Source organism: Pseudophryne corroboree, chromosome 4 (assembly GCF_028390025.1).
Source record: "Pseudophryne corroboree isolate aPseCor3 chromosome 4, aPseCor3.hap2, whole genome shotgun sequence".
NCBI classification, from domain to species: Eukaryota; Metazoa; Chordata; class Amphibia; order Anura; family Myobatrachidae; genus Pseudophryne; species Pseudophryne corroboree.
In genome coordinates, this window is record NC_086447.1 from 945,201,116 (window position 1) to 945,223,421 (window position 22,306).

The following is a 22,306-nucleotide window of genomic DNA, read 5'->3' on the forward strand; positions in this document are numbered from 1 at the left end:
GGCACTACACCCAGAAGTGTTTCAGACACTGGTGAACAGATGGGGTCTACCGGAGATAGACCTTATGGCGTCTCGTCTAAACAACAAAGTTCCGAGGTACGGATCAAGAACAAGGGACCCAGGAGCGGTCCTGGGTCCCTTCCTCTGCTTCCTCAAAACCTTCAGCCTGACGGTGGGCTGCGATGCCTGGAAGACTGTCGAGTGGGAGCCCAAAATCATAAAAATTTGTCTGCGCTTATGTAAAAGCTCAGATAAAATGGATAATTGTAGGTTAAAACGAGCGCTAAATTATGCGTGTAGAAAGTGAGTGTGGCACCTGTAAAAAAGAATAATGATTAATACTTAAAAACTTCTGTTTACAGCTCTTTTGAGAAATGGTTAGGTTGGTGGTATCCAGATATAGATGTAAAAGTCCGGAATCTAACTGTCCCTAACTTACCCACGGGGATTCCTCAGCCGTTGGTATCGCTGTGAGGGCTGTCCGTGGCCGGCTTTGTGAGTCGCAGCTCTCACCGCTGCATCCAGCGGGAGAAGGATGTTGTAAAAAAGCCGGAAATAGCGACGTCAGTTCGGGTCCGCAAAGCGGCGTAGATGTTCTTGTCTGTGATACCACGTGTCCACCAATGCGTTTCGTGCTGTTCAGAGCACTTTTTCAAGGTGGTTGTTAGTGGGAGCCCAGCTAAAATTCTTCAGTCACATCTGGACAAGATCATGCCAGGATCCCTGGGTCATAGACCTTATCTCCCAGGGCTACAGACTGGAGTTCCAGGAGCTCCGACCTCACAAATTCTTCAAATCAGGCTTACCAGTTTCACAAGAGACAAGAATAACCTTACAGGATGCCATTCAAAAACTGTTACAGACCCAGGTCATTGTTCCAGTTCCACCCCATCTACAAAACAAGGGTTACTATTCCAGCTTGTTTGTAGTACTGAAGCCAGATGATTCTGTAAGACTGATTCTGAACCTCAAATCGTTGAACCCGTACTTATGAGTGTTCAAATGGAGTCTCTGAGAGCGGTGATCTCATGTCTGAAGGAGGGGGAGTTCTTAGTGTCTCCGGATATCAAGGATGCATACCTTCATATTCCAATCTGGCTTCCTCATCAGACTTATCTACGGTTTGCACTGCAGGACTGTCACTACCAGTTCCAGGCCCTGTGATTTGGTCTCTCCATGGCACCGAGGGTGTTCACCAAAGTGATGGCGGAGATGATGTTTCTACTCCGCAAACAAGGAGTGAACATAATTCCGTACCTGGACGATCTTCTGATAAAGGCACCGTCCAGGGAACAGTTTTTGGAGAACATTGGCCTCTCAACCAGACTACTCCTGGATTACGGGTGAATTCTGAACCTACCAAAATCTCACCTAGAACCAACACAGAGGCTTCCTTACCTGGGAATGATACTGGACACAGAGTCTCAGAAAGTATTCCTTCCCTTGGAAAAGCCAGTGGTAATCCAGTCAATGGTTTGGCCTGTCCTGAAGCCAACCCGGATCTCGGTGCATCTCTGCATATGCCTTCTGGGGAAAATGGTGACCTCTTACGAGGTGATTCAGTATGGTAGGTTTCATGCGAAGTCCTTCCAGCTGGATCTGTTGGGCAAATGGTCCGGATCACATCTTCACATGCACCAGAGGATTTGTCTGTCTCCAAAAGCCAGGATCTCCCTCCTGTGGTGGTTACAAACTTCTCACTTAGTCGAGGGTTGAAGGTTCGGGATTTAAAATTGGATTCTGCTAACCACAGATGCAAGCCTCAGAGGTTGGGACGCAGTCACTCAGGGGGTGCAGTTTCAGGGAAGATGGTAAAGTAGGGAAGTCGTCCTTCCAATAAACATACTGGAACTCTACTATCTATAATGCTCTTCAACAGGCTACTTTCTTCTTCAGACTATTCATGTCCAGTCAGACAATGTGACTGCAGTAACATACATAAACCGACAGGGTGGAACGAAAAACAGAGCAGCAATGTCAGAGTTGTCAAGAATTCTCCTCTGGGCTCAAAAACACGCAGTGTCGTTATTGGCAGTTTTCATCCCGGGAGTAGACAACTGGGAAGCAGACTTCCTCAGCAGACACAACCTGCACCCGGGGGAATGGGGCCTTCACCCAGAGGTGTTCCGTGGTTGACACGTCGGTGGGGATATCCACAAATCAACATGATGGCCTCTCGTATCAACAAGAAGCTCAAGCGATATTGTTCCATGACGAAAGACCCACAAGCAGTGGTGGTAGACGCTCTGACAACTCCGTGGGTCTACCAGCTGGTGTACGTGTTTCCTCCGCTTCCTCTGATCCCAAGAATTCTAAAATGAATACGAAGGGAAAAGGTTCAAATAATCCTCATTGCTCCGGACTGGCCACAAAGGATCTGGTATGCAGATCTTTTTGAGATGCTGCTCGAAGATCCGTGGCCTCTACCTCTTCTCGAGGATCTTCTGCAACAGGGCCCGTTCATCTATCAAGACTTACCGTGGCTACGTTTAACGGCATGGAAGTTGAACGGCTAATTCTGGACAGGAGTGGGATTCCTGACAAGGTCATCCCGACTATTATCAAAGCCAGGAAGGGGTTAATGTCTAAACATTACCACCGTATTTGGGAGAAATATGTCTTTTGGTGTGAGAGCAGACAATATTCTGCGGTGGAATTTCATCAGGGACTTTTTCTGCAGTCGGGAGTGGGCCTACGTCTAGGTTCTATAAAAGTACAGATTTCGGCCTTGTCTATTTTCTTTCAGAAACAATTGGCTTCTCTCCCTGAGATCCAGACGTTCTTGAAAGGTGTTCTGCACATCCAACCTCCCTTTGTTCCTCCCATGGCACCTTGGGACCTCAATTTGGTGCTGTAGTTCCTCTAATCGGACTGGTTTGAACAGTTACAGGAGGTAGACGTAAAGTATCTTACGTGGAAGACCGTCGCACGTTGGCCTTGGCATCAGCAAGACGTGTGTCAGAGTTGGGGGAATGTCTCACAAGAGTATGAGGACAGAGTTGAACTCAGAACTTGTCAGCAATTTCTTCCTAAGGTGGTGTCTGCGTTTAACATCAACCAACCTATTGTGGTTCCGGTTGTTATGGACACCTCTGCTACTTCAAAGTCTTTGGATGTTGTAAGGGCTTTGAAGGTGTATGTCAAGAGAACAGTTCGTCACAGGAAATCTGATTCGCTGTTTGTTCTCTATGATCCCAATAAAATTGGGTGTCGAACTTCAAAGCAGTCTATTGCACGCTGGATCAGGCTCAATATCCAGCATGCTTATTCCACGGCAGGCTTACCGGTTCCAAAATCTGTACTGGCCCACTCTAATAGGTCGGTGGGTTCTTCTTGGGGGCCTGCCCGGGGTGTCTCGGTTTTACAGCTCTGCCGAGCTAGCTACTTGATTAGGTCCGAACACGTTTGCTAAGTTTTACAAGTTCAATACTTTGGCTTCTGAGGACCTTCAGTTTGGTCAATCAGTTCTGCAAGAACCTCAGCACTCTCCCACCCGGTTTGGTACTTCCCCATGGTACTAAATGGATTCCCAGTATCCCCTAGGACGTAAGAGAAAATAGGATTTTAATTGCCTACCGGTAAATCCTTTTCTCATAGTCCGTAGAGGATACTGGGCGCCTGCCCGGTGCTTCGTTCTTCCTGCACTGTTACTTGGTTCAGTAATGCTATTTGGTTCAGCTGTTGCTGTTTCTGGTTTCAAGTTTGGTTAGCATTGCATTCCTTCTTGTGTGTACTGGTTCGTACTCTCACCGCTTTCCTTATCTATCCTCTCAAAGTATGTCCGTCTCCTTGGGCACAGTTTCCTAGACTGAGTCTGGTAGGAGGGGCATAGAGGGAGGAGCCAGCGCACACTATCAAATTCTTAAAGTGACTATGGCTCCTAGTGGACCCGTCTACCCCATGGTACTAAATGGAACCTCAGTATCCTCTACGAACTACGAGAAAAGGATTTACCGGTAGGTAATAAAAATCCTATTTTCATGGACTTACTATGGGAATGTGCACATTTAGGTTAGAATAAAGCATTCAGCGACCCAGAGCGTTGTCACTTCTGTCCCTGGTAACTAATGACTATTGCGGTGGAAAGTACGTACTGTATGTTTTACATTTGGTGGACTGTTCTCATTCTGTGTAAGCTGGGCAGACTGTGTTCTCTTTGTACCTGAATGTGTCAGAGCTTCTGCTAGGTCCAATGCACATGGTGGCATAGCGCTGTCAGCAACTTGTGTTCGGACCCGTGCTCTGACCGCTGATCTGTCTCCCAGACTCTGCAGGCGGAGGAGACATCCAGCACCTCACAGCTGACTGAATTGTTAATGGCATCTCAGACCACACTAGTGACGGAGCTACCGGTGGATCTACCAGCAGACGCCATTGTTCTGAAAGGCTCGTTTCTTATCAACTTGGAAGGTAGGAAATTCATCAATCACTTTTAGATTAAAGTGTCACAATATCTGAGCCCATCACTTGTTCCCTCCGATAGATGGACAGTCATACAGTTCTGGTCATTATAGCAGCCTGCACTTATATAGGACCACTATACAGAAACAGACTGTCTGATGGGGAGTTATACCTCAGTGTATGGCAATGTCTGATGGGGAGTTATACCTCAGTGTATGGCAATGTCTGATGGGGAGTTATACCTCAGTGTACAGGAATGTCTAATGGGGAGTTATACCTCAGTGTACGGGAATGTCTGATGGGGAGTTATATCTCAGTGTATGGCAATGTCTGATGGGGAGTTATACCTCAGTGTACAGGAATGTCTAATGGGGAGTTATACCTCAGTGTACGGGAATGTCTGATGGGGAGTTATATCTCAGTGTATGGCAATGTCTGATGGGGAGTTATACCTCAGTGTATGGCAATGTCTGATGGGGAGTTATACCGCAGTGTATGGCAATGTCTGATGGGGAGTTATACCTCAGTGTAGGGCAATGTCTGATGGGGAGTTATACCTCAGTGTACGGGAATGTCTAATGGGGAGTTATAGCTCAGTGTACGGGAATGTCTAATGGGGAGTTATACCACAGTGTACTCCAATGTCTGATGGGGAGTTATAGCTCAGTGTATGGCAATGTCTGATGGGGAGTTATAGCTCAGTGTACGGGAATGTCTAATGGGGAGTTATACCACAGTGTATGGCAATGTCTAATGGGGAGTTATACCTCAGTGTACGGGAATGTCTAATGGGGAGTTATACCACAGTGTATGGCAATGTCTAATGGGGAGTTATACCTCAGTGTACGGGAATGTCTAATGGGGAGTTATACCTCAGTGTACGGGAATGTCTAATGGGGAGTTATACCTCAGTGTACGGGAATGTCTAATGGGGAGTTATACCACAGTGTATGGCAGTGTCTGATGGGGAGTTATACCTCAGTGTTTGGTAATGTCTGATGGGGAGTTATACCTCAGTGTAGGGCAATGTCTGATGGGGAGTTGGACCTCAGTGTATGGCAATGTCTGATGGGGAGTTATACCTCAGGGTACGGCAATGTCTGATGGGGAGTTATACCTCTGTGTACGGCAATGTCTGATGGGGAGTTATACCACAGTGTATGGCAATGTCTGATGGGGAGTTATCCCTCAGTGTATGGTAATGTCTGATGGCTAGTAATACCACAGTGTACTCCAATGTCTGATGGGGAGTTATAGATCAGTGTACGGCAATGTCTGATGGGGAGTTATAGCTCAGTGTACGGGAATGTCTAATGGGGAGTTATACCTCAGTGTACTCCAATGTCTGATGGGGAGTTATAGCTCAGTGTATGGCAATGTCTGATGGGGAGTTATAGCTCAGTGTACGGGAATGTCTAATGGGGAGTTATACCTCAGTGTACGGGAATGTCTAATGGGGAGTTATACCTCAGTGTATGGCAATGTCTGATGAGAAGTTATACCTCAGTGTATGGCAATGTCTGATGAGAAGTTATACCTCCGTGTATGGCAATGTCTGATGGGGAGTTATACCTCAGGGTATGGCAATGTCTGATGGGGAGTTATACCTCAGGGTATGGCAATGTCTGATGGGGAGTTATACCTCAGGGTACGGCAATGTCTGATGGGGAGTTATAGCTCAGTGTACGGCAATGTCTAATGGGGAGTTATACCTCAGTGTACGGGAATGTCTAATGGGGAGTTATACCACAGTGTACTCCAATGTCTGATGGGGAGTTATAGCTCAGTGTACGGGAATGTCTAATGGGGAGTTATACCTCAGTGTACGGGAATGTCTAATGGGGAGTTATACCTCAGTGTACGGGAATGTTAAATGGGGAGTTATACCACAGTGTATGGCAATGTCTGATGGGGAGTTATACCTCAGTGTACGGGAATGTCTAATGGGGAGTTATACCACAGTGTACTCCAATGTCTGATGGGGAGTTATAGCTCAGTGTATGGCAATGTCTGATGGGGAGTTATAGCTCAGTGTACGGGAATGTCTAATGGGGAGTTATACCTCAGTGTACGGGAATGTCTGATGAGAAGTTATACCTCAGTGTACGGCAATGTCTGATGGGGAGTTATACCTCAGGGTACGGCAATGTCTGATGGGGAGTTATTCCTCAGTGTACTCCAATGTCTGATGGGGAGTTATAGCTCAGTGTACGGGAATGTCTAATGGGGAGTTATACCTCAGTGTACGGGAATGTTAAATGGGGAGTTATACCACAGTGTATGGCAATGTCTGATGGGGAGTTATACCTCAGTGTACGGGAATGTCTAATGGGGAGTTATACCACAGTGTACTCCAATGTCTGATGGGAAGTTATAGCTCAGTGTATGGCAATGTCTGATGGGGAGTTATAGCTCAGTGTACGGGAATGTCTAATGGGGAGTTATACCTCAGTGTACGGGAATGTCTAATGTGGAGTTATACCAGTGTATGGCAATGTCTGATGGGGAGTTATACCTCAGTGTACGGGAATGTCTGATGAGAAGTTATACCTCAGTGTACGGCAATGTCTGATGGGGAGTTATACCTCAGGGTACGGCAATGTCTGATGGGGAGTTATACCTCAGTGTACGGGAATGTCTAATGGGGAGTTATACCTCAGTGTACGGCAATGTCTGATGGCTAGTAATACCACAGTGTACGGCAATGTCTGATCAATGTCTGATGGGTAGTTATTCCTCAGTGTACTCCAATGTCTGATGGGGAGTTTTAGCTCAGTGTACGTCAATGTCTGATGGGGAGTTTTAGCTCAGTGTATGGCAATGTCTGATGGGGAGTTTTAGCTCAGTGTATGGCAATATCTGATGGGGAGTTTTAGCTCAGTGTACGGCAATGTCTGATGGGGAGTTATACCTCAGGGTACGGCAATGTCTGATGGGGAGTTATTCCTCAGTGTACTCCAATGTCTGATGAGAAGTTATACCTCAGTGTACGGGAATGTCTAATGGGGAGTTATACCTCAGTGTACGGCAATGTCTGATGGCTAGTAATACCACAGTGTACGGCAATGTCTGATCAATGTCTGATGGGTAGTTATTCCTCAGTGTACTCCAATGTCTGATGGGGAGTTTTAGCTCAGTGTACGTCAATGTCTGATGGGGAGTTTTAGCTCAGTGTATGGCAATGTCTGATGGGGAGTTTTAGCTCAGTGTATGGCAATATCTGATGGGGAGTTTTAGCTCAGTGTACGGCAATGTCTGATGGGGAGTTTTAGCTCAGTGTACGGCAATGTCTGATGGGGAGTTTTAGCTCAGTGTACGGCAATGTCTGATGGGGAGTTATACCACAGTGTACTCCAATGTCTGATGGGGAGTTATAGCTCAGTGTACGGGAATGTCTAATGGGGAGTTATACCTCAGTGTACGGCAATGTCTGATGGGAAGTTATTCCTCAGTGTATGGTAATGTCTGATGGGGAGTTATACCTCAGTGTACTCCAATGTCTGATGGGGATTTATTCCTCAGTGTACTCCAATGTCTAATGGGGAGTTATAGCTCAGTGTACGGGAATGTCTGATGGGAAGTTATTCCTCAGTGTACTCCAATGTCTGATGGGGAGTTTTAGCTCAGTGTACGTCAATGTCTAATGGGGAGTTATACCTCAGTGTACGGGAATGTCTAATGGGGAGTTATACCACAGTGTATGGCAATGTCTGATGAGAAGTTATACCTCAGTGTATGGCAATGTCTGATGAGAAGTTATACCTCAGTGTATGGCAATGTCTGATGGGGAGTTATACCTCAGGGTATGGCAATGTCTGATGGGGAGTTATACCTCAGGGTACGGCAATGTCTGATGGGGAGTTATAGCTCAGTGTACGGCAATGTCTGATGGGGAGTTATAGCTCAGTGTACGGGAATGTCTAATGGGGAGTTATACCTCAGTGTACGGGAATGTCTAATGGGGAGTTATACCACAGTGTATGGCAATGTCTGATGGGGAGTTATACCTCAGTGTACGGGAATGTCTAATGGGGAGTTATACCACAGTGTACTCCAATGTCTGATGGGGAGTTTTAGCTCAGTGTACGTCAATGTCTGATGGGGAGTTATACCTCAGGGTATGGCAATGTCTGATGGGGAGTTATACCTCAGTGTACGGGAATGTCTAATGGGGAGTTATACCTCAGTGTACGGCAATGTCTGATGGGGAGTTATACCTCAGGGTATGGCAATGTCTGATGGGGAGTTATACCTCAGTGTATGGTAATGTCTGATGGCTAGTAATACCACAGTGTACTCCAATGTCTGATGGGGACTTATAGCTCAGTGTACGGCAATGTCTGATGGGGAGTTATTCCTCAGTGTACGGGAATGTCTAATGAGAAGTTATACCTCAGTGTACGGCAATGTCTGATGGGGAGTTATAGCTCAGTGTACGGGAATGTCTAATGGGGAGTTATACCTCAGTGTACGGCAATGTCTGATGGGGAGTTATTCCTCAGTGTATGGTAATGTCTGATGGCTAGTAATACCACAGTGTACGGCAATGTCTGATCAATGTCTGATGGGGAGTTATAGCTCAGTGTACGGGAATGTCTAATGGGGAGTTATACCTCAGTGTACGGCAATGTCTGATGGGGAGTTATTCCTCAGTGTATGGTAATGTCTGATGGCTAGTAATACCACAGTGTACGGCAATGTCTGATCAATGTCTGATGGGGAGTTATTCCTCAGTGTATGGTAATGTCTGATGGCTAGTAATACCACAGTGTACTCCAATGTCTGATGGGGAGTTTTAGCTCAGTGTACGTCAATGTCTGATGGGGAGTTATACCTCAGTGTACGGCAATGTCTGATGGGGAGTTATACCTCAGGGTATGGCAATGTCTGATGGGGAGTTATACCTCAGTGTATGGTAATGTCTGATGGCTAGTAATACCACAGTGTACTCCAATGTCTGATGGGGAGTTATAGCTCAGTGTACGGCAATGTCTGATGGGGAGTTATTCCTCAGTGTACGGGAATGTCTAATGAGAAGTTATACCTCAGTGTACGGCAATGTCTGATGGGGAGTTATAGCTCAGTGTACGGGAATGTCTAATGGGGAGTTATACCTCAGTGTACGGGAATGTCTAATGGGGAGTTATACCTCAGTGTACGGCAATGTCTGATGGCTAGTAATACCACAGTGTACGGCAATGTCTGATCAATGTCTGATGGGGAGTTATTCCTCAGTGTATGGTAATGTCTGATGGCTAGTAATACCACAGTGTACGGCAATGTCTGATCAATGTCTGATGGGGAGTTATTCCTCAGTGTATGGTAATGTCTGATGGCTAGTAATACCACAGTGTACTCCAATGTCTGATGGGGAGTTTTAGCTCAGTGTACGTCAATGTCTGATGGGGAGTTTTAGCTCAGTGTACGGCAATGTCTGATGGGGAGTTTTAGCTCAGTGTATGGCAATGTCTGATGGGGAGTTTTAGCTCAGTGTATGGCAATATCTGATGGGGAGTTTTAGCTCAGTGTATGGCAATGTCTGATGGGGAGTTTTAGCTCAGTGTACTCCAATGTCTAATGGGGAGTTATACCTCAGTGTACGGCAATGTCTGATGGGAAGTTATTCCTCAGTGTATGGTAATGTCTGATGGCTAGTAATACCACAGTGTACGGCAATGTCTGATGGGGAGTTATTCCTCAGTGTACTCCAATGTCTAATGGGGAGTTATACCTCAGTGTACGGCAATGTCTGATGGGGAGTTATACCTCAGTGTACGGCAATGTCTGATGGGGAGTTATAGCTCAGTGTACGGGAATGTCTAATGGGGAGTTATACCTCAGTGTACGGGAATGTCTAATGGGGAGTTATACCTCAGTGTACGGGAATGTCTGATGAGGAGTTATACCTCAGTGTACGGCAATGTCTGATGGGGAGTTATAGCTCCGTGTACGGGAATGTCTGATGGGGAGTTATACCTCAGTGTACGGGAATGTCTGATGGGGAGTTATACCTCAGTGTACGGGAATGTCTAATGGGTAGTTATACCACAGTGTATGGCAATGTCTAATGGGGAGTTATACCTCAGTGTACGGCATTGTCTGATGGGGAGTTATACCACAGTGTATGGCAATGTCTGATGGGGAGTTATACCACAGTGTATGGCAATGTCTGATGGGGAGTTATTCCTCAGTGTATGGTAATGTCTGATGGCTAGTAATACCACAGTGTACGGCAATGTCTGATCAATGTCTGATGGGGAGTTATAGCTCAGTGTACGGGAATGTCTAATGGGGAGTTATACCTCAGTGTACGGCAATGTCTGATGGGGAGTTATTCCTCAGTGTTTGGTAATGTCTGATGGCTAGTAATACCACAGTGTACGGCAATGTCTGATCAATGTCTGAAGGGGAGTTATAGCTCAGTGTACGGGAATGTCTAATGGGGAGTTATACCTCAGTGTACGGGAATGTCTAATGGGGAGTTATACCTCAGTGTACGGGAATGTCTAATGGGGAGTTATACCTCAGTGTACGGCAATGTCTGATGGCTAGTAATACCACAGTGTACGGCAATGTCTGATCAATGTCTGATGGGGAGTTATTCCTCAGTGTATGGTAATGTCTGATGGCTAGTAATACCACAGTGTACTCCAATGTCTGATGGGGAGTTTTAGCTCAGTGTACGTCAATGTCTGATGGGGAGTTTTAGCTCAGTGTACGGCAATGTCTGATGGGGAGTTTTAGCTCAGTGTATGGCAATGTCTGATGGGGAGTTTTAGCTCAGTGTACGGCAATGTCTGATGGGAAGTTATTCCTCAGTGTATGGTAATGTCTGATGGCTAGTAATACCACAGTGTACGGCAATGTCTGATGGGGAGTTATAGCTCAGTGTACGGCAATGTCTGATGGGGAGTTATACCTCAGTGTACTCCAATGTCTGATGGGGATTTATTCCTCAGTGTACTCCAATGTCTAATGGGGAGTTATAGCTCAGTGTACGGGAATGTCTGATGGGAAGTTATTCCTCAGTGTACTCCAATGTCTGATGGGGAGTTTTAGCTCAGTGTACGTCAATGTCTAATGGGGAGTTATACCTCAGTGTACGGGAATGTCTAATGGGGAGTTATACCACAGTGTATGGCAATGTCTGATGAGAAGTTATACCTCAGTGTATGGCAATGTCTGATGAGAAGTTATACCTCAGTGTATGGCAATGTCTGATGGGGAGTTATACCTCAGGGTATGGCAATGTCTGATGGGGAGTTATACCTCAGGGTACGGCAATGTCTGATGGGGAGTTATAGCTCAGTGTACGGCAATGTCTGATGGGGAGTTATAGCTCAGTGTACGGGAATGTCTAATGGGGAGTTATACCTCAGTGTACGGGAATGTCTAATGGGGAGTTATACCACAGTGTATGGCAATGTCTGATGGGGAGTTATACCTCAGTGTACGGGAATGTCTAATGGGGAGTTATACCACAGTGTACTCCAATGTCTGATGGGGAGTTTTAGCTCAGTGTACGTCAATGTCTGATGGGGAGTTATACCTCAGGGTATGGCAATGTCTGATGGGGAGTTATACCTCAGTGTACGGGAATGTCTAATGGGGAGTTATACCTCAGTGTACGGGAATGTCTGATGGGGAGTTATACCTCAGTGTATGGGAATGTCTGATGAGAAGTTATACCTCAGTGTATGGCAATGTCTGATGGGGAGTTGTAGCTCAGTGTTTGGTAATGTCTGATGGCTAGTAATACCACAGTGTACTCCAATGTCTGATGGGGAGTTATAGCTCAGTGTACTCCAATGTCTGATGGGGAGTTATAGCTCAGTGTACTCCAATGTCTGATGGGGAGTTTTAGCTCAGTGTATGGCAATATCTGATGGGGAGTTTTAGCTTAGTGTATGGCAATGTGTGATGGGGAGTTTTAGCTCAGTGTACGGCAATGTCTGATGGGGAGTTTTAGCTCAGTGTACGGCAATGTCTGATGGGGAGTTTTAGCTCAGTGTACGGCAATGTCTGATGGGGAGTTTTAGCTCAGTGTACGGCAATGTCTGATGGGGAGTTATAGCTCAGTGTACGGCAATGTCTGATGGGGAGTTATTCCTCAGTGTACTCCAATGTCTGATGGGGAGTTATTCCTCAGTGTACTCCAATGTCTAATGGGGAGTTATAGCTCAGTGTACGGGAATGTCTAATGGGGAGTTATACCTCAGTGTACGGCAATGTCTGATGGGGAGTTATAGCTCAGTGTACGGGAATGTCTAATGGGGAGTTATACCTCAGTGTACGGGAATGTCTGATGGGGAGTTATACCTCAGTGTATGGGAATGTCTGATGAGAAGTTATACCTCAGTGTATGGCAATGTCTGATGGGGAGTTGTAGCTCAGTGTTTGGTAATGTCTGATGGCTAGTAATACCACAGTGTACTCCAATGTCTGATGGGGAGTTATAGCTCAGTGTACTCCAATGTCTGATGGGGAGTTATAGCTCAGTGTACTCCAATGTCTGATGGGGAGTTTTAGCTCAGTGTATGGCAATATCTGATGGGGAGTTTTAGCTTAGTGTATGGCAATGTGTGATGGGGAGTTTTAGCTCAGTGTACGGCAATGTCTGATGGGGAGTTTTAGCTCAGTGTACGGCAATGTCTGATGGGGAGTTTTAGCTCAGTGTACGGCAATGTCTGATGGGGAGTTGTAGCTCAGTCTACGGCAATGTGTGAAGGGGAGGTATAGCTCAGTGTATGGCAATGTCTATATGAGAGCGAGTTATATTTCACATTATATGGCGGCATCTGCAAGTTATACATCAATGTGTGGCAATGTCCGTCTGATGGGCCATACACTCTGAGCTATAACACATGTATTCCCGAGCAGATACGCAGAATGTGGGAGTTTCATAGGCTGTCTGCAGTCTGTTACATGAACCTGCTGTTATTTCCCTAGGTGGGGACATCTGTGAGGAGGAGATGTATAAAGTTGTAATTCAGTCATGTGCCAAAGAGCGATGTCCTCGTTGCCGGAAATACACCTCGCAATCCTCTCTCACACCATGTCCGCGCTGCCTGGATGTCATCGCAGGGAAATGGAGCCATTAGCCTGGGAGACGCTAATTCTGGAGGATTCTGTGGGTCAGGCGACAGTCCGCCCCCGCCAGAGTATAGACAGGACATTTATCTGGAGAGCCGGCTCCGCGTCGTCCTTCTGTACAGGACACTGATGCTGCGGCACATCTATCTATCTCTGTAGCGTTTATGGACAATTGGAAAATATGCAAAAACATTTCAGATATTTTTATTCCTAAACTGTGCGAGGAAACAAAATAACAGAATGATTGGTTGCTGTGGGCAACGGCCCATTTCTCCTGCCCACCAGTTTTCTGATCTGTTCCTCGGTGAGTGGAAGTAGGTCACACCTTATTTTCCTGTGTAAAAGGCCCCGGTCGCAGCACCCATCCTGTTATATGTTATTTCTTATAGCCAGAGGCAGGTTCCGGATGACGGGCCAAGGACAGAACAATAAGATCCCGCAGACTGAGAATAGGACGTCCGGAAAGACTGACGGCCAGATGCATCATCGCTTGGAGAGTGAGAAAGTTCCAGCCAATCAGATCCTGTCATTTTTTACACACAGCCTGTAACATGGCAGATAGGAGCTGATAGATAGGAGCTGATTGGCTGCTACTTTACTCTCCAACGCTAGATGCATCATGGCTTGAATGTGTTTTTCTCGGTATTCAGGAGACGCACTGTACATCACTTTCCTCAGTCTGACATTGTATATTTATAGTGTGAAGAAAGCGTGGGAAATCAGTTACAGAAAGTGGGGTTTTATGGAAATAAATACTTTAATAGGAATTTGTGTCTCCTGTGCAGTGTAACCTCCAGTCTGGATCCTGCCCATTTTAAACTGAATGCCCGCCATGGGTTCTCAAGCCTAAATTCACTTCCCCTAACAGGTCCTTAAGGATGTCATTAATCATTTACAGGTGGTAGGGTCAGTAATTATCCCACCTGCTTCCACTGACAGGAATCCTGAAAACATGACCTGTTAAGCTGGATACACACTATAAGCTTATCTGCTCAATCTTTCTGGTTGGAGTGAAAGTCTGGTAATGTAGTCAGTGGTGGTAATGGTGGTCAGTCATGGAAAGTCATGTAATGTAGGTCAGTGGTGGTAATGGTGGTCAGTCATGGAAAGTCATGTAATGTAGTCAGTGGTGGTAATGGTGGTCAGTCATGCAAAGTCATGTAATGTAGGTCAGTGGTGGTAATGGTGGTCAGTCATGGAAAGTCATGTAATGTAGGTCAGTGGTGGTAATGTTACATCTGGGAGCAAATTACAATTGCCGGAAAATGGACAAAAATGGTCGTTCGCATAAATTGATTAAATGAAATGGATTAACCAGCTTGTCTGAACGTCCATTTTTGTCTGTTTCCAGTGTTTGGGAGCAAATGGGTAGTTGTCATTACTCCCAGACATTACCAGAAAGATTGGACAGATCTTATAGGGGGCTGTTTATCAAGGCTTGGAGAGAGCTAAAGTACCAACCAATCAGCTCCTGTCATTTTTTAAACCCAGCCTGGAACATGTAAATTAGGAGCTGATTGGTTAGTACTTTATCTCTCACCAGTTAATCACTCTCCAGGCTCTGATAAATAGCCCCCATAGTGTGTATCCAGCTTCCATGGGTGAGAACCCTGTGCTATACCCAGCAGCCGGTTACACTGGTTGGGTGGAGGTTTAGGTTTTTCATTTTTGTATTTAGTATAAAACCAATGAATTGTACAAGTGACCTAAGGTTACACGGAGGCTCCAATCTGTCCGCACGGATCACTGGTGTCATCGATGAAGATTCTGCCATTGTGGAACAGCGTATGAACTCCAGCCCTCCGCTTACGATACCCCCGATAGTGACATGGGAAGCCGGCTGTCACTAGGACGCGGCTGACGTCAGTGATTAGAGGAGACCATAGTATATCAGCGCTGTATAAAGGCACAACCTCAATAGAACGGTTTTAGGATAGTTTATTTAATATTAGCATCTGATACTTTTTATAGTCAATAATGCAACGTAATGTTCTAGAATGAAAGTTCCCCGATGACGGTTAGAGGACACGTCTATAGTACTCTGTGACAAGCGGCACTCGGGGAGGGCGGTCCTGCGGCGCTCCCTGATTCTCTGTATTGGTTATGGAGGAGTTGTGTCTGGCTTTCTATATACAGTGAGTAAGAACTCGTCCGCCGCCATTACTACAACCTGCCACGGAATGTCCTGCGCATCCCTCACAAGCCAGCCGCATAACGTAACGCATTCTCTTTTACATATATTTGCATATTATTCTGTCAGAATATTTTCTGATCTTTACAAGACAATGATTTAGTTACAAATGGGTTTTCAGCGTAGACATGATGGCGGCTTTATATCTTACAAATAGCCCTTCCGCCCGTCACAATATAGACATGGCCTCCACCGCCTCGATCAGGTTCAGGGCGAGCGTGTACTGCCCGTGGTTGTCCGGCAGCAGTTCCACCACTTTATCCACCAGCTTGGCTGTAGTTGGTATTGGCACGTCTGTGTTCTGAAGATCCTGTGGATCCTGAAACCAATCAGATCACTGGATTTAGTTTGGTGATTGCAACAGTTGTAGCGATTCCTAACAAAGACAGTGAGTAGATCTGACTGTATAGAACGGATCCTATAGAGCAGTTATGCGCCACATGTGGCCCTCCGGGGCCCCAACGCCTTCCTGCTTTATCCGTTTATAGTTTGCTGGTTTTATTACATACTGCGGGTGGATGTACTAAAGGGAAAATACGGTAAAACCTGTTTTCGGGGGTTATACTGCATTTTCATGTGTACTAAGACCCGGCCGCTGGGTTTTCACCCACCAAGGGTATCGCCATCTTTTGATGCCAATACCCTACAGAAGCCTATGGGCTTCTTATCGCCGGCCGCCGCAACCCACCGAGTCCCCCTCACCTGTGTCCAGGCAGCAGGCACCGATTTCCCGCCGCCTCCTCCCCCCACAGGGGGGGGGGGGGGGGGGGGGGAGCCCAGGGACTGCCAGCAAAGTCACCTCCTGGGGCTGGGAGGTGACGGACCCACAGAAACCTCCGCACACCATCTGACAGGTAACGCTGGTATGTTAGTACATATGCGATCAGCATCGCTGCGGTGGGCGGCAATGTATTTTAATACATCCCGCCGTGTATGATAAAATGGGACACATAAGTAAAGCAATACATTTAAAGATTAGAGGGCAGATTAAATTACAGCTCAGCCCAGAGTTATTTAATTAGGGGTCCCTACTCCGCATCTGAAACTGCAAGGAGTAATCCACATTAAATGAACCGTCTGGGGTTTAATGCATGGTGTAATCCATAACTTCCGGACTATGTGTTATTGCAAGTTAGCCGCGTGGGAAATGAAGAATAATTAAATAGCTCCAGGTGGTAAAGACTGGCTAATTGAATCAGCCCCCAGGTGTACCCTGGCGGAACGTACAGCTGACCATCACTGCTGTACATGTGGATTTGGATGTTCTCCTGACTTAAAAAACTACCGTCCCATCTCTCGGCTCCCATGTCCCTCTCCCGTCCCATCTCTCGGCTCCCATGTCCCTCTCCCGCCCCATCTCTCGGCTCCCCCGCCCCATCTCTCGGCTCCCACGCCCCTCTCCCGACCCATCTCTCGGCTCCCACGTCCCGCCCCATCTCTCAGCTCCCCCGCCCCTCTCCCGACCCATCTCTCGGCTCCCACGCCCCTCCCCCACCCCATCTCTCGGCTCCCACGCCCCTCTCCCGACCCATCTCTCGGCTCCCACGTCCCGCCCCATCTCTCAGCTCCCCCGCCCCTCTCCCGACCCATCTCTCGGCTCCCACGTCCCGTCCCATCTCTCGGCTCCCCCGCCCCTCTCCCGTCCCATCTCTCGGCTCCCACGTCCCGTCCCATCTCTCGGCTCCCACGTCCCGCCCCATCTCTCAGCTCCCACGCCCCATCTCTCGGCTCCCACGCCCCATCTCTCGGCTCCCACGCCCCTCCATGCTACTTGAGAGACTTGCCTACACTCGCCTCACACACTTTCTTACCTCTGGACCCACTTCAGTCACGATTTCCTCACAACACTACACAGAGACAGCACTGACTAAGGTAGTGAATGATCTGGTCACTGCAAAGTCTAAAGACCATTACTCACTTCTTATTCTTCTAGATCTCTCTACTGCTTGTGACACTGTTGACCACTCTCTTCTCATACAAACACTACAATCCCTAGGTCTTCAGGACACAGTCCTCTCTTGGTTCCTATCCTACCTATCTAATCGCTCCTTCAGTGTTCGCTTCTCTGAATCCACCTCCTCTTCTTCGCTACCTCTCTCAGTTGGAGTACTACAAGGCTCAGTCTTGGGTCCTCTGCTTTTCTCTATCTATACCTCATCTCTTCGTAAACTAATCAGCTTTTTTGGATTTCAGTATCATCTGTATGCAGCTGATACTCATATCTACTTATCGTCCCCTGCTTTGTCACGATCTGTACTGGGCCGTGTCACTGAATGCCTTTCTGCCATTTCATCTTGGATGACATCTCGCCAAACTCAAACTTTATATTTCCTACACAGAATTAATTATATTTCTACCGACCAATAGTAGTTACCAACCTGATATCTCTATCACTGTTGAGAACTCAGCAATCATCCCTACCCCACAAGCTCGCTGCCTAGGTGTCATCCCGACTCTGATCTGTCCTTTATCCTCACATTCAAAAACGAGATTTATTGTAAAAACGTACCTTTGTTAAATCTCTTTCTGCGAGGTACACTGGGCTCCACAAGGATAGACATTGGGGTGTAGAGTAGGATCTTGATCCGAGGCACCAACAGGCTCAAAAGCTTTGACTGTTCCCATAATGCATAACGCCGCCGCTTCTATAACCCCGCCTCCCTGCACAGGAGCTCAGTTTTTAGTTAACCAGCCCAATGCAGTAGCAGGTAAAAGAGACGACAACGGTTAGTAGCCACATACATCACAATTTCACCCCAGGAGAAAGTGTCAACGGCTAATGCCATACCAACCCAAAGAAGCTATGTGCGTCAGGTGGGCGCCTTGTGGAGCCCAGTGTACCTCGCAGAAAGAGATTTAACAAAGGTAAGTTCTTACCATAAAACTCATTTTCTGCTGCGGGATACACTGGGCTCCACAAGGATAGACATTGGGGATGTCCTAAAGCAGTTCCTTATGGGAGGGGACGTACTGTAGCGGGCACAAGAACCCAGCATCCAAAGGAAGCATCCTGGGAGGCGGAAGTATCGAAGGCATAGAACCTAATGAACGTGTTCACAGAGGACCACGTAGCCGCCTTGCACAATTGTTCATGGGTCGCACCACGGCGGGGAGCCCAAGAAGGTCCAACCGACCGAGTAGAATGGGCCTTAATGTGAGCAGGATCGGACAGACCAGCCTTCACATAAGCATGTGCAATCACCATTCTAATCCACCTGGCCAAGGTCTGCTTGTGAGCAGGCCAGCCACGTTTGTGAAAACCAAACAGAACAAAGAGAGAATCAGACTTCCGGATGGAAGCAGTCCTCTTCACATAGATACGGAGAGCCCGTACCACATCCAAAGACTGCTCTTTGGGAGACAAATCAGGAGAGACAAGGGCCGGAACCACTATCTCCTGATTAAGGTGGAACGAATACACCACCTTAGGTAAATACCCGGGACGAGTCCGAAGAACCGCCCGGTCACGGTGAAAAATCAGATATGGGGAACTACGAGACAAGGCACCCAAATCTGACACTCTTCTAGCCGAGGCAATAGCCAGCAAAAACACCACCTTAAGGGAAAGCCACTTAAGGTCAGCCGATTTAAGAGGTTCAAACGGAGACCCTTGTAACGCCTCCAAAACCACCGACACATCCCAAGGAGCCACAGGCAGGACATAGGGAGGTTGGATTTGCAACACACCCTGAGTGAAGGTATGCACATCAGGTAAGGTCGCAAGTATTCTCTGAAACCAAACCAAGGCAGAAATATGAACCTTGATGGAAGACAGACGCAGGCCTAGGTCCAGGCCCTGCTGAAGAAAAGCCAAAAACTTGGCCGTACTAAACTTGGAAGCGTCATAATTGTTAGATGCGCACCAGACAAAGTAAGAATGCCAGACCCTATGGTAAATCCGAGCAGAAGCCTGTTTCTGGGCCCGCAGAATAGTTTGAATGACCGACTCAGAAAAACCTCTAGCCCTCAAGACAGAAGCTTCAAGAGCCAGGCCGTCAAAGCCAGCCAGGCCAAGTCCTGGTAGACACAGGGGCCCTGAACGAGGAGGTCTGGTCGTTGTGGAAGTAGAAGGGGACACTCTAGCAAGATGCCCTGGAGGTCTGAGAACCAGTGCCGTCTGGGCCACGCTGGAGCTACGAGAAGCAGAAATCCTTCTTCCTGCTTGAACTTCCGAATTACCCTGGGCAGGAGTGACAACGGAGGGAACACATACGGCAGCCGAAAGTTCCATGGAACCACCAGCGCATCCACGAACGCTGCTTGAGGATCCCTTGTTCTTGCTCCGAAGACCGGAACCTTGTGATTGTGTCGAGACGCAATCAGGTCCACGTCTGGTAGGCACCATCTTTCCACAAGGAGTTGAAACACTTCTGGATGGAGGCCCCACTCTCCGGCGTGTACGTCCTGACGACTGAGAAAGTCCGCTTCCCAATTCAGGACCCCCGGAATGAATATCGCCGATATGGCCGGTAGATGGCGTTCCGCCCATTGAAGAATCTGTGATACTTCCTTCATTGCCAAGCGGCTTCGAGTGCTGCCTTGATGATTTTTGTAAGCCACTGTGGTGGCGTTGTCCGACTGTACCTGAACAGGTCGGTTCTGTATTAAATGCTGGGCCATGTTCAATGAGTTGAATACCGCCTGCAATTCCAGAATATTGATCAGGAGGCGAGACTCCTCCTTGGTCCACCGACCCTGAAGGGAGTGTTGCTCCAACACTGCGCCCGAACCTCGCAGACTGGCATCCGTCGTCAGCAGGACCCAGTGCGATATCCAGAAGGGACGACCCCTGCACAACCGTTGGTCCCGGAGCCACCAACACAGTGACAGACGAACCTCCGGAGTCAATGAGATCAATTGAGACCTGATCCGGTGAGGCAGGCCGTCCCACTTGGCCAGAATTAGCCTCTGGAGAGGGCATGAATGGAATTGAGCATACTCCACCATGTCGAATGCCGACACCATGAGGCCTAGCACTTGCATTGCCGAATGTATCGACACTTGCGGACGAGATGGGAAGCATCGAATCCTGTCCTGAAGCTTCAGGACTTTCTCCTGAGACAAGAACAACCGTTGGTTGTGAGTGCCCAATAACGCTCCCAGGTGCACCATGCTCTGAGCAGGGACCAGGGAAGATTTCTTCCAGTTGATGAGCCACCCGTGGGCTTGCAGAAACCGGACCGTCCGATCCAGATGACGTAGGAGAATTTCTGGGGAATTTGCCAGGATCAACAAGTCGTCCAGGTACGTTAGGATCCTGACCCCTTGACGGCGGAGAACAGCCGTCATCACTGCCATGACTTTGGTAAAGACTCGTGGAGCCGTGGTCAAACCAAAAGGTTTCGCCCAAAATTGGTAATGAAGGTTGCCAACCGCAAACCTCAGGTACTGCTGATGCGACACTGCTAAAGGGATATGCAGGTAAGCATCCCATATGTCCAGGGAGACCATATAATCCCCAGGTTCCAAGGCCAGGACAATAGAGCGAAGAATTTCCATACGAAACTTGGATACCTTCACAAATTTGTTCAACGTCTTGAGGTTGAGAAGGGGCCGGAAGGACCCATTCGGTTTCGGGACTAGGAATAGCGGCGAATAGTACCCCTGCTCAGAGGCACCTGTACTACCACTCCCGTTTCCAGGAGGGTCTGCCGAATGAAGAGTCCTTGCCTTTACTTGATCCGAAGGGACGTCTGTCAGGCAAAATCGATGAGGGTGGTGGTTTTTGAAGGCGATGGCGTAACCTCGAGTGACTACTTCCTGTACCCAGGCATCTGAAGTGGTCTTCAACCATTCCTGGGTATACGCTAGAAGCCGGTCCCTCAGGAGGAGGCCACCCAGTCATGCGGCAGGCTTATCGGTCTTGGAAGCTGGCTGACAGGCAACCCAGGCACGTGTGGGCTTTGGCTTGCCAGATTTGGAAGTGCGGCCCTGTTTGGTGTACGCCTGACCTTTTGCTTTTCCTGAAGGACGAAAGGAAGTACTTTTAGCCTTCGGTACAGAAGGAGCAGTACTTGGTAGACAGGCTGTTTTAGCAGACGCCAAATCAGCCACAATCTTATTTAAGTCCTCTCCAAAAAGTATATTTCCCTTAAAAGGGCGTACCTCCAGGGTTTTTCTATAGTCCAGATCCACAGACCAGGACCGCAGCCATAAGATCCAGCGAGCTAGAACTGACGTAGTCGAAGCATTGGCTGCCAGAACACTGGCACCAGAAGCCGCCTCCTTAACATAGTGAGAAGCCGTGACAATATACGACAAGCATTGCCTAGCATGGCCAGAAGAGATTTCAGCTTCCAACTCCTGGGCCCACGCTTCAATAGCTTCTGCAGCCCATTTCACTGCAATAGTGGGCCTATGTACGGCGCCCGCAAGGGTATAAATCGCTTTCAGACAACCCTCCACACGCTTATCCGTAGGCTCTTTTAGAGACCTAATCCTTGCCACATGTGAATCCACTGGCGGAGGTGTCTCCCAATTTTTAGTCAGCTCTAGCGCGAGCGGATAGCGAGCAAGCAGTTTCTTGTGAGGCGAGAACTTCTTTCCCGGATTTCCCCAGGATTCCTGACGTATATCCACTTGGTGGTCAGAGTGGGGTAAAACTAGTTTAACCACCTTCGG

General features: G+C 47.7%; 2 protein-coding genes across 3 annotated transcripts in view; one reads left to right on the forward strand and one right to left on the reverse strand.

Moving 5' to 3' along the window:
* IARS2 (isoleucyl-tRNA synthetase 2, mitochondrial) overlaps window positions 1-14,261 on the forward strand; it is a 349,183-nt gene extending 334,922 nt beyond the window's left edge. The window contains exons 21-22 of the mRNA XM_063919433.1: window positions 4,266-4,410; window positions 13,351-14,261. Of these exons, the coding sequence (XP_063775503.1) occupies window positions 4,266-4,410; window positions 13,351-13,502 (297 nt within the window). The 3' untranslated portion in view covers window positions 13,503-14,261. The remainder of the gene's footprint in view (window positions 1-4,265; window positions 4,411-13,350) is intronic.
* Window positions 14,262-15,415: 1,154 nt separating this feature from the next.
* RAB3GAP2 (RAB3 GTPase activating non-catalytic protein subunit 2) overlaps window positions 15,416-22,306 on the reverse strand; it is a 546,281-nt gene continuing 539,390 nt past the window's right edge. For both annotated transcript variants that reach the window (XM_063919133.1, XM_063919131.1), the window contains one exon: window positions 15,416-16,004. In XM_063919133.1, the coding sequence (XP_063775203.1) occupies window positions 15,855-16,004 (150 nt within the window). In that variant the 3' untranslated portion in view covers window positions 15,416-15,854. The remainder of the gene's footprint in view (window positions 16,005-22,306) is intronic.